Raw genomic sequence first — 12,880 nt, forward strand, 5'->3', positions numbered from 1 at the left:
AGTTGTTGAGAGCATGTTGTTGTTGTTAAGTGCTGCTAAGTTGGTTCCGACTCATAGTGACCCTATATAGGGTTTCTGAGGAGCGGCTGGTGAACTTGGACCTTTTGGCTCAAACCGAACTTGCAGTCCAAGTGCTTTAGCCCACAGCGGCACACCAGGACTCCATTGAGAGCATAGGAACAGACATTTTAAAAAGCATGTATGACAAGATCATTAACCACTAAGAACAGAAAAGCAGCAGCCACCATTGTTTGGTCAGGAACTGTAGTTTCTGCCCCGTCCCTTCTGTTGTTACCTGCTGTTGTGTTGTATTCTGACCCACAGCACAACTGCTCCATGTACTCCTAGGGACCATTGGGTCTTCTCTACCCTGGAGCAGATGAATGCTGAACTACCACCACCACAGTTCCTTCAGTCCCCCCTGCTATTCCCAGATACACTGATATTCTTTTTTTGAGCTGCCCCATCAAGCCGGAGCCATGACGAGAGTCCCTTCCTAGCTCCCATTTGGAATGGAAGAAAAGCAGTTATTTTTAAAATATCTTACCAGGATACCTACAAGTAACAACACACTTATTTACCCCCTTGAACAAAAGACCAGAATGGGGGGGGGGTGCTTAAGGAAAGGGAGGGAACAATAAAAGCATGCCTTGAATCTTCCTCATATCCCTACTCTACTGCCTCATATCTAAAACTTTATCAAGAGTGGAGGAAGTTGCTGAAAGAATTACAGGCTAGTGCAAACGATTTTTAAAGAAAGGTTTCCTTCCATTTAAACGGCAGCCAGCAGCAAACCCTCATTCCGTAACTGCTCCGTAGTCTCCAACATCTCTCCATTTCTATCACCAGTTGTTTGGGTGGAGCTATAGGGGATGTGGCCAGGATGCCACAACAGGACTGCTATGGTGGTACAACTTGCCTGCTAAAGAAGAGGTTGGAGGTTCAAGTTCAGCCCAGAGGCACCTCAGGAGAAAGACCTGGAGATGTACTTCTCAAAATATTCAGCCATTGAAAATGCTACAGTTGGACCCTTATGCACATGGGGTCACCATGAGTGAGAGTCTACTTGCTAACAGCTGGAATGGCCACACCCGGGACACCACGGAAGCTCCAGGGCTACGCTATGTCTGAGCACACATGCATGTGAACACACAAAAAATATGAAGTGTTTATGATGAAAGGAAGTGTCATTTATTGTACCATTCTCTGTTCAAAAAACTAGTTTGAAAGTTAGACTTTTTAAGAAGTCTTTTAGCTAACTCAGATGGAAAAAGGGCCACTTAGCAGGCCTGTGTGAGAAAAATCAATTCGGCTGATTGAAAGATAGGTTTTCATAATTTGATCACAGTGTACTGTGCTGGTAAAACTGGGAGAAAAATGCAATTACAGTTTAATGCTTTAAGCTAAAATAACTGCCTTTTCTATTCTATAGCTTTTTGAGGGGAAGGAAGGGGTAAGGTTCAGTGACTAAGCACACACAACAACGACCAAAGTGCTAACTTCATATGAAATTTTGTTTGCAATTTTTAATGAAGCAATCCATGCAAACATTTTAATTTTTTTCACCATTAGGAGGAAAGAAAACAACCACACTTGAGTGCCTGGTGGAAAACCAAAAAATGCTTGTTCATTACAACTGGATTTCAAAGCAGTGACGTGCAGAGAGGCAGTGGCCAGGCTCTCAGTATTCCTCAGGACTGCTTGATTGTAAATCTCGCAAATAGGAATCAATTATGTTAGGAGGCACACCTTGCAAGAGGAGTCTGCAAAAGGAAAGCCCACCTAGAGAGAACAAAGAGGTAAAGACAAAGTCAAAACCGTCTACATGAAGGAAATCCCTGAAATAATGCGCTTTGACTAGTTCCCTGGACATGTGACTAATTCTATTCCAGTTAGTTACAAAGATTCATTCAGTCCCTATTTGAAAATCTCTTCCTGGTTTTAGTACATTTAGCATTTAAAGCACTTGGCATTGAAAAGGAAAAGCAAGTTCCCAGCAGACCCATAGTAGGTTTTTCTTCCCCTCCCCTACTGTTATTCAGCTGCTCCTCAGAAACCCTGTACAGGGTCACTATGGGTCGGATCCGACTCCACGGCACTTAACAACAACAACAAACTGTTATTCAAGCCAAGTTTAAATTCCTTAGTGGTTGGAAAGTTTTTCATACTCCTTGAGAGGTTTCGTGATTTTTCTATAGGTGGTTTAAGAGTTCTGACTCAATGGCAGAATGGCTGCATTCCATGTTATGGATCAGCGGGAAGATCTGCTTTCAATTTGTTAATGTTCTTTTTAATTAAGCACCAAAAGTTCCGATTCAAGCACAGAAAAAAAGACAGAGAAAAAAGGAAATACTCTCTGGACTGTGGTTATTACACCTCGAAAACATTCTCAAAAGTGCAGAACACTGGAAATTTTTCCTTAAAACAGAGCAAGACCTGTCCAATGTCTTCTGAAGGTGAGAGAAACATTTAAGGATAGTACGTACTTACCTTCTGTGTTTTTTAATTCGACTTTAAAAAGTACCCTTTAGGGAGCACCCAGGAAACCATAGCAATTCCTGGTCCTTTAGGGAAGTGCTAATAAATTCACATACAAACCAAAACAGCATGCCATTTGAACATTCTTAAAAACTTCTTTAATGCAAATTTGAGAGCGTCATTCTCCTTTTTTTAAAAAAAAACAAAATCCAAGTCACATTGGTAGAAATGATGCCACTAATTACATGTCCATTCCTTGATGCAAAGATGTCAGAATGCTTGGATGTCACGCATTTCCAGCTATATGTAATGCTTTCATTCATGCTCTACTGCATTCAACAAGAGGTTGTCCTGAGGAATAAGTACTAGCTGTTAATGTCCAGACACTGATATACAAACTGAAACTACAAAAGTTAGCGATTTAAAACAGTCTGTTTTCATTGAATTCCATAATGAAAATCATGCCATACCCCACAGGCTTTGTATGGCTTATGACAGTCATAAGCTTCATATGCCAAAACCATATGAAAGCTTACCTGAGATGACAATATACATTCAAAAGTCCTTACTGTGCTACAACTAAGGGAGAGAGGGAAAGAGAGAGAGAGAGTGGTAAGCATGAATAAAAGTGCGAACACCAACGTTGTTGGATAAAATTACAGTCGTGATTATAATGAGGTGATTTCATTAATCCTTAGTCATGTAAAAGGTGTAGGAAATAGAAGCAGGTGGAATGAAGGGCAGGGGACCAGCCACTTCAAAAGGATCATTAATATGTAAATGATTTATTAATATGCACAACCACAAGAAATTGGTTTCTACCATTGTGTCTGCGCAGGTAGCAGAGCCAATTTGATTGTACAGTAAATATTTATGGTAAGAGCTTCCAAACCATTAGCTTAAGGGAAAAAAAAAAAAAAAAAAAAAAAAAAAAAGGAAAAAAAAAACAAAAACCCTACAACATATATATATTGTGTTTTTCACCAAAAGAAAAACAGACAATAGACAAAGTATTAGTGTAGATATATATATGTTGAAATTCTAAAAGGCAAAATTATCAAGTAGATCTACACATTAAATTAGTGGTTCCTAAAATACTGAATTTTGAACTGACTGTATCTAAGTGACCTAAATGAACTCAAGGCTTTAACAAACCTAGGCACCAAGTGATTATATATGTAAAATCTACAAAACTCCAAAGAGAGCTCTAATTCTTTGTTTGAAAGCTGGCATCATCCTCTTTGGGAATGCAGAGAACAAACATAGTCAACTCAGGTGTAGACTTACTTCATATAGCGTTTACACTGGGTTGCTTACCTAGTCCCAAAGAACTCTTAATTCACTCTTCCAAATGGGAGTAAATCATACATATATGATAGGACTCATTTATAGCTTTACACATTTTATATTAGGGCCTAGAAGTCTTGTTCTTTTACTTAGGTTCATAAATATTTAAATAATTTTAGTCCCAAGAAAATGTCCCAAGGTTCAACAGATAGCTATGTTACTACAGTTACTTTGTAATTGTAACGTGTTAAATGTGAAAGCCTCCAAAGATTAAATATCTTTTTATTTGTGTCCTGTTCCAATAAAAAAATGCCCAGAATACTTTTAATAAACCTTAGCAATTTAAAGTGTTCGGTTTTTTGAGTTTCAACCTGATTCCAAAGAAACTACTCTGGAAATGATCTTATAAGGAGATTCCTACCTCTCTACATTTGAAAAATGAACATACTACAGAAATATAATTCATAACCCAGTTTGATAGCCTTACATATAAAATGAGATTATGCTCAAATACAGTTTTCTGACTTTACTTATTGGGACCCACACTTAATTTTCTGGCAAAACTTGGTTCCTAAAGTACTTTATATTCTTGAATAATTTGGCCTTCCTTATCCATGGCATAAACACTGTATGCCATGAGCTGCTAAAAAATACAATTAAAAGCAAATGAGAAAGTCAAGCTTTACATGCAAAACGCATTTTCATGTAAGAGGAATGGAACAGAAAATAGAAATATCCGGTGGGATATGAACTTTTTAAACCTGTTGCTGCCCCTCCAGGAAGACTGGCTGTCCAGGGGTAATTACTCCTTGATATATCACTGCAGAATCAGAATATTTGGACCAGTATTTATTTATTCTCAGTTGACATTCTTACCTTTATTTTTTTTTTAGTTCAACTTGATTCAAATCACCTATTGTCAGATAATCGGATGATAAACAGTCTCAGCTTTATTTCCAGGACCAAAAGCTTTTACCAATATATCACCACTGATACCTTATAATGAACTTATGTATTAGGATGCATGATCTGTATTACTAAATATAATTACAAACAATTTTAAAAATGTCACCTACATGCACAGCAGTGCTGCTTTTATGGAGGACGCCCAGCCTCCCCTCCTTCCTCCGAATGGTGAACCATTTATGAAGGCATCATTTTATATCATTAGCAACATTCAGTTATTTTCAAAGCACTAGGTTTTATTGGCAAAGTCAGCAGTTCAAGCTCACCAGCCGCTCATCAGAAGCCCTATACAGGGTTGCTATGGGTTGGAACTGACTCTACAGCATTTAACAATAACAACAACAACAAGTGGCATGGGACGAATCCTGGTGTGGCTTGTAGGATAAAGCACTAGACTGCAAGGTTGGTTTGAACCACAAGGTCCGTGGTTCAAACCCACCAGTCACTCCTAGGAAACTCTACAGAGGGTTGCTATGAGTTGGAACTGATTCGACAGCATTTAACAACAATAACAAATGGTATGAAGTCCTGATGTGGTGCTGTAGGATAAGCTCTGGACTGCTAAAGAAAAGGTCAGAGTTGAAATCCACTAAATGCTCGTCGGAACAGTATACTGGGTCACTATGAATCGGAACTGACTCAAAGGCACTTATGAACAACAAGAAGTGGTATAGACACTCTGGTGGGCTAGTGGGTTATGAGATGAGCAGCTAACCACAAAGTCAGCGGATGGAATCCACCAGCTGCTTGGAGGACGAAAGGTGAGGTTTTCTGCTCACATAAAGATTTACAGCCTCAGAAAGCCTATACAGAGTCGCTATGAGTCAGAACTGACTCCACGGCACACCACCACCATCAGTAAGTAATATCATGTTTTGGGGGGCATGTTGAAAAGATAAAAAATCAACAATACCTTGGAACAAATAAGACTAGAAGTTTAGAGACCAGATGTGTTTGCAACTGTGAACTTAATCTGCATTTAAAGCTACTAAAACAGCTGGAAACAAACCAAACATTTAAATTTGTAAGAAAGATCTCAGTAGTGAATTTGAGATTTTCTAAAAATGATCTGCTTTATACTCTTATTGGAGGGTAAAAAATTTAAAAATTATTTTTCCTATGACTTGATTATAAATCTACTATACTGTATATTAAAGGAGCTCTGGTAGCGTAGTGGTTACGAATCAGGCTGTGAACCTCAAGGTCAGCAGTTTGAAACTACCAGCTGTTCCGTGGGAAACAGCTGAGGCTTTCTGCTCCCATAAAGATTTACAGCCTCAGAAACCCTGTACAGGGTCGCTATGAGTCGGAACCAACCCCACGGCACATAACCACTGCCATACTGTATATTGAGGATAAAATTAGGGAAAGAAAATAGTTTTAAAAAAGTTATAAAAGTACTTTTTTTCCCAAGCAGTTTCTCTGCCATATTTATACCATATTTTAGGACTAAAATATATATTTTTTTATATAACAACTCTAAATAAATATTGTAATTTTCTGAAAATAACTACTTATATTAGCATTTTATATGAGTAAAGCCGTAGTCCTTCTGGCTTTTAGATAATGTCTTCATTTAGAGAGGTAGGGAAAAATAAAGACTTTGGTTATCACAGAATGACAGCATACTATGAGAAGAGCAGGAGAAAACACATAGGGATCCTGTCACCTGCTGTCTCATCACCAGAACTAGCAGCCAGAGGACTTTTCATGATGTCTTGAAGTAGATTTTGATTGTAAAGAAAAAAAATTTCAATATAAAAATGATAGTCAATAAATATTTTTTAAATGGATTAAGATGGCTGCTTAGTTGAGATGTTTCTATAATACATAAATCCTTATGTGTTTTCTTGGCTTAATTTACTTGTAACACTTCTGAAAATTAGTATAAATGAAATACATTCCTATGAATGGCTATTCCTTAGTAAGATTTTGGAAGTCACTATTTACATTCTAAATGCATAACACTAAATACCATGTTTAGCAAACGTACCCATACAAACATAAGAAGTCTTACAACATAGTAAAGTAATTTCAAAATTAGGGTACATCCTTCATTGCAGTTTCATTAGTTGAGTTTTTGTACTAAGAATCTATCATAGCTACTATAACTCCAAAGTCATTTCACTTTATTCATTCTCACCATGTTGTACACACCAAGTAATCTACTGCAATCAGTATTCCTTTAGTTAACAAGAATTGCAAGATATTAAAAAATAAGACTACTGAAACTATCAAGAAACCTTCAGCCAATAAATTTGAATGCAGAATGTAAAAATTTCTTCTCTCCCTTTACTTCCACCTAACCATTTTGGCAAACAATTTAAAATTTGCAGTAAGAACAAAAACATAGTGATTTTCTTTAACCTTAACCCATAAAGAGGTCTGGGGTGTGGTGGCATACCTTTCACCTCCAGTTTGCATTCCATCTCTACTGCCCCAAGTTCATTGACTGCTTTGCAGCAGTAGGTGCCTCCGTCGTAGGGGCTGGGCTTGCGAATCTCCAGGGTGCATACCCCCTGGTTGCTGAACATCCTGTATCGTGGATCATCCACAATAACAACCTTGTTTTTCATCCAGGTTATTTTGGGCTGAAATTATGATTGAAAACAGGTCAAAACATATTTGTATTTAGCTTATTAATAGACCATTAGAACCAGCAGTGGAATTTTAAAGTCTGGTTTAGAAAGAAAGCACATCTAAGAAGAAGCCACACCTATTAGAGCCCCTTTCTCTCCAAGTAAATTCTCCTTAGCACATGGTAAGAATGCAGACGAGCAGACCTGGAGAAACAAGGTAGATTTTTTTTCCCAGAGGGCAGCACTAGGATAAACTCTTGAAACAGATGCAGTTGCATTTAAATTTAATCTACAGAGCACATGGTGTTAACTCAGTTTAAATGAAATCAGTCAATTCCAACTCATGTGTATCAGAACAGAACTGTGCTCTATTGGGTTTTCATGTCTGTGACCTACTGGGAACATCACCTAGCCCTTCTCCTGAGACCTCTCACTAGATTCAAATCACTAACCGTTCAGTTAGTAATCAATTGCTTAACTGTTGATTCCACCCAAAGACTCCCTAATCATTGAAAGATCAGTTTGTATTAAGACTTACAATTACAACATGAAAGATATAAAAGAGTGAGTTTGGGGTTAATTATGAAATTCAATTCATTAGATAGAAAACCATGGTACCTTGGGATTGCCTCTCACACTGCAGTTCAGGGTGGCATTGTAACCAGCTACGGCATAGGTGTTAACCAAAGGCTGAGTAAACATGGGCGCCTCAGTGAAATTGAAGTCATCATACACTGGGTTTTTGTAGACTTTACCTTAAAAACAAGCATTAGAAAAATCTACAAATTGGCCTAAGATTATATTATTCTTGGCACACTTTACTCATGATTGAAAGTTCCCTGAGCTTAAAAAAACATGTGAAAACATAAGCAAATGCCATATATCACATACTCTGAAGGGTACAAATATATAGCCAATCACCAGAGAGATACAGAACAGCCGAGTAGTTAAGTGAAGCTTGAATACATACTGAGAAGATTTCAGTGTCTGTCTGAGTATTTTGACTAGATATGTGTTCTAACATAAAAGTTAACAAGGAATCACTTTAAAGAGAGTGAGTTCTAATGAAATAAAATGATACAGGGCCTGCTCATTGCAGAATGGGTCCATGTGTAGCTATATTGAAGGCATCCAGGAATAAAAGCTATAAACCTCAGTCTCCACAATTCTGAGACCAGAAGAACTAGATGGTGCCCAGCTACCACTACCAACTGCTCTGAAAGGGATCATATTAGAAGGTTCTGGATAGAGTGGCACAATACATGGAATAAAACTCAAAATTATTATTTTTTTAAAATACGACCAGGATTACTATTCAGAAAGAGACTGGAGGAACCTAAGACTATGGCCCTCAACCACACTTCAGGTTTGGAAAGGAACTCACCCTCTTGGCCCAGCTTTCAGCCAAGCTATAGTAAGGAAGACAACAACAATAAGGTATGCTCCCTATGAATAATGAACAGTCATTCATTCAAAATCAAAAGGGCAACATTTTCCTAAGAACAAAGTTGAGAAAGGATGGGAAGGTGGGTGGAATGTAAACAGGAACAGCAGGGAGGAAGGGCTATAACAGATGTTGCATGGAGGGGATTGCGATCATTGAGATGCAACTAAGTGTATGATTTGTTGAATGTAAAACTGATGATCCTGTCTGTAAACGTTCATTCAATTCACAATAAAAGGTTTAAAAAATAATGAAAGAATACGGAATACAGAACCTCAAGAAGAAAATGCCTATTTCTTTCCTGTTCCTGTGATTTCAGTCATCTCCAGAACAATTATGCAAAAGCTGGACTGAATTAAAGCTTACATTTCAAAAAATGCAACCATAATAATCATTTTACTTGAAAGTTTTTACTTAAAAAAATTGTCATTTTACTTGAACACTTTTACTGCAATGTTAAAATGTTTTCGTCTGGCACAGTGGCTCCATACGATAAGCGCTAGATTGCGAACTACAAGGTCTGCAGTTCGAGCCTGTCAGCCACTCTGGGAGAAAGATGAGGCTTTCTGCTCCCAAGAAGATTTAAAAACAAAACCAAATGAAAAACGCCTCGGAAACCCTATATAGGGTTGCTATGAGTCGGAATCGAGTTCACGGCACATAACAAGTCACGAGAACCAGGGTTTCCAATAACCAGTCCACTCACCATCCTTGGCAATCACGGCACTTTCTTTGGTCCTTGTTGCGTCCTCACTGAGGCCACACATGTTTTCAGCAAAGACCCGGAAATAATATTCATTTCCTATTACGAGCTCAGTAATGGTGGCATTGGTTCGGTGATAATGTTCAATGACAGTGAACCATTCCTGAAGGGAAAAAAGAATGCTTTGAGGAAAAGCACTAAGAAATATGCAAAATTTCTGTTTCTCAGGATAAAAACAGGGATCCTTTGATAACTAAAAGAAAAAGAATGCCGCTAGATGAATTAGCATTTTATATTGAGAGTGGTAGCAATGCACATTTAATTTACTGAACACAGTTTATTTTCACTTGACTATATAATTTTCTTTCCACATTTAATTCGCATCCTAACTATGTTTTAGTAATTTTATATTTTCTTCATAACTGTACTATGTCTATATCATCGTCTGTATAACAAAGAATAACTATAACATTTTAGTGCCAATTGATCTACTCTGCAGAAGAGAGGAAGCTAATTCACTGAAGAAAAATTTAGATTGCCCAATACATTTTCCCAATATTATTAATTTAGTGTCTTTCAGGTCTTTGCTCAGATAGATCACCTTCTCACAGAGACCCTCCTCGCTACCCCTCCCCATTACTTTGGGCATTCTACCACCTTAATTTGGTGATTTTTTTTTTCTTTACAACCCTTGCTACCTTAAATTACATTACCTGTTTACTAACTTGGGAGTCTTGGTGTGGCACTGTGGGTTAATGTGCTGGAATGCAAAGTCAGTTTGATCAGCAAGGTCGGCGGTTCAAGCTTACCAGCCACTCCTTGGAAACTATACAAGGTCGCTATGGGTCGGAACCGACTTGATGGCACTTAACAATAGCAACATTTACTAATTTACTTGCTTACTGTCTATTCCAAACTGACATGCACATTCCATGATGGTAGAAACTGGCTTTATGAATCAGGCTGCTAACCTCAAAGTCAATAGTTCAAAACTCCCAGATGTTCCATGGGAGAAAGATGATGCTTTCTGCTCCTGTGAAGATTTACAGCCTCAGAAATTCTATGCAGGGTCACTAAGAGTCAGAACCAACTCCATGGCACACTACCACGACCAGTATTCTCGGGGCCTATCACAGAGCCTGACATATAGCAGATGCTCAATAAATAAATATTTACAGATTGCTTTAATGAATGAGAAGTTAGAGCCACATTTTTTTCCCATTTTCTCCTCATCATGCCAAGAAATAGAGCAGCTTCACAGTTTATTTTGAAGCCAGCAGGAAGATCACATTGCACCATGGATGTTAAATATCAGTCATTGAAAAAACACATCTGCTGACTCAAGGTTAAGAAAAGGGAAAACAATTTATCTTGAACGTTTAGGGGTCACCAGAAAACACCACCACCAGCTGCTCCTTGGAAACCCTCTACAGGGTGACTGTGAGTCAGAATCAACAGCACTTAACAACAAGTCTAATGTAGTTACTCCCTTGTTGATTCTCTAAGCATCTTACATAAACCTTTATTTCCATATTTACTGCACGTATAATCATTCGATTTTATGTCTTCTGGCCTACACAGTGAGTACCTCAAGAGCAGGAACTTTAAAAGAAAAGGAAAAAAAAAAGTCCAGTAGCTGGCACAGAGCTCAGAGCATAGTAAGTGACTAAATGAAAGATTGGTGATACATATGAAAACCAACATTTTTGAAGTCTATGGATGATTATAGGAATTTAATGAAGAACAGCATGTGTAGCAACAATGCAGTAGTAGAATGATGACCTCTGGGGAGTGCATGGACAGAAAGCTTTTTTCTGTGCCTGCTGAAATGCAACAGAAACAGGGTGTTGAGCCTGAAGGGCATCACCATGCAGACCTATCACATGAAACAGCAGGGAAGGCCTAGCTCACCAGGACTTATTTGGATGTCTAAGAAGATACATGTTTGGTAAGGTGGAGGGTCAGAGAAAAAAGAGGAAGACCCCCAGCAAGATGGACTGGCTAAGTGGCAGCATCAATGGGCTCAAGTGTGGCAACAATTGTGAAGTTGGCCCAGAACCAGGCACTGTTTCATTCTTTTGTGGGTTGCTATGAGTCAGTACCAACTTGATGGCACCTACCAACAACAACAAGAAGATAGCTGTTGGGTGGGTTTGATGGGGAGAAAGAAGGGAGTTGAGAGCTGCTGGAAGTTGTCCCCTATAGTACCTATCCCCATTGCTGGGCTGTAATGACTCATAGCGACCTTATAGGACAGTAGAACTGCTTCATAATGTTCCTAAAGCTGCACCGACTCGACAGCACTTCACAACAACAGTCGTTATGGAGGAGTCCTGGTGTGGTGCTGTAGGATAAGCACTGGACTGATAACCATAAGGTCGGTGGTTCAAACTCACCAGCCACTCCTTGGATACCCTATGCAGGGTCTTTATGAGTTGGAACTGACTTGACGGCACGTAACAACAACAACAATCTTTTACGGAAGCTGACTGCCATATCTTTTGTCCATGGAACAGCTGGTGGGTTCTAACTTCCAATCTTTCAGTTAGAAGCCAAGTGTTTAACCACTGTGTCACCAGACTCCTTAAGGTGATGGTGGTGGTGGCATGCCGTGGAATCGGTGCTCACTCACAGTGACCCCAAATAGGGTATCTGAGGCTGTAAATCTTTACAGGAACAGAAACCCTCATCTTTTTCCTGCAGAATAGCTGGTAGTTTCAAACTGCTGACCTTAAGGTTAACAGCCCGACTCGTAACCACTACGTTACCAGAGTTCCTTATCGTAATAGTGACATGCATGTATTCACTGCCAATGTTGGTTCAAAGGTCCAAGGGGAATCCCTCACTGCTAAGTAAGTCCAAATGTTCAAATATTTCCTGTGTAGAGTCATGCCTCAGTACTGCTCTCAAGCTATCCAGGTTTACATGAAAGATCCTGTTGTAATATGATCTTACCATGTAATACCCACCTGAGAGTGGGGCAAAGACGTTCTAGAAAGAGTTTATGGAAAGAAGCTTCAAGCTCCTTGGTGATGGTCTTCTTGTGAGACTGCCCATTTGAACTCTTTCCCTCTCTTCTGCTGATCCTATATGACTTCGTGAACAAAGAGCTACTAGTGCAAATCCCTAAAGATTTCCTATCAATATCACTATGTTGTTGTTGTTGTCAGGTGCCATCGAGTTGGAACTGACTCATAGCAACCTCATGCACAGCAGAACGAAACAATGTCTGATCCTGGGCCAACCTCACTACTGCTGCCATACTGGACGCCATCAACGATGCCACCTAGCCAATCCATCTCATTAGGGGTCTTCCTCTTTTTCTCTGACCCTCCATCTTACCCAGCATGACATCCTTCTCCAGTGACTGTTTCCTCCTGACAATAAGTCCAAAGTATGAGAGACAAAGCTTAGCCATCTTGG

The 12,880-nt window shown here is 39.0% G+C and overlaps 1 protein-coding gene across 5 annotated transcripts in view; it reads right to left on the reverse strand.

Annotated features, from left to right (window-relative positions):
* Positions 1–1,496: 1,496 nt before the first annotated feature.
* The window catches only part of MYBPC1 (myosin binding protein C, slow type), a 129,262-nt gene continuing 117,878 nt past the window's right edge, over positions 1,497–12,880 (reverse strand). For 2 of the 5 annotated variants that reach the window (XM_006871101.1, XM_006871099.1), the window contains 5 exons: positions 9,461–9,620; positions 7,929–8,065; positions 7,136–7,322; positions 3,015–3,057; positions 1,499–1,782 (listed from right to left, as the gene is read on the reverse strand). In XM_006871101.1, the coding sequence (XP_006871163.1) occupies positions 3,044–3,057; positions 7,136–7,322; positions 7,929–8,065; positions 9,461–9,620 (498 nt within the window). In that variant the 3' untranslated portion in view covers positions 1,499–1,782; positions 3,015–3,043. Of the gene's footprint in view, positions 1,783–3,014; positions 3,058–4,526; positions 4,586–7,135; positions 7,323–7,928; positions 8,066–9,460; positions 9,621–12,880 lie in introns of all 5 variants that reach the window. The other 3 variants (XM_006871098.1, XM_006871097.1, XM_006871100.1) reach the window with 3 other exon arrangements.

Source organism: Chrysochloris asiatica, unplaced genomic scaffold (assembly GCF_000296735.1).
Source record: "Chrysochloris asiatica unplaced genomic scaffold, ChrAsi1.0 scaffold00160, whole genome shotgun sequence".
NCBI lineage: Eukaryota > Metazoa > Chordata > Mammalia > Afrosoricida > Chrysochloridae > Chrysochloris > Chrysochloris asiatica.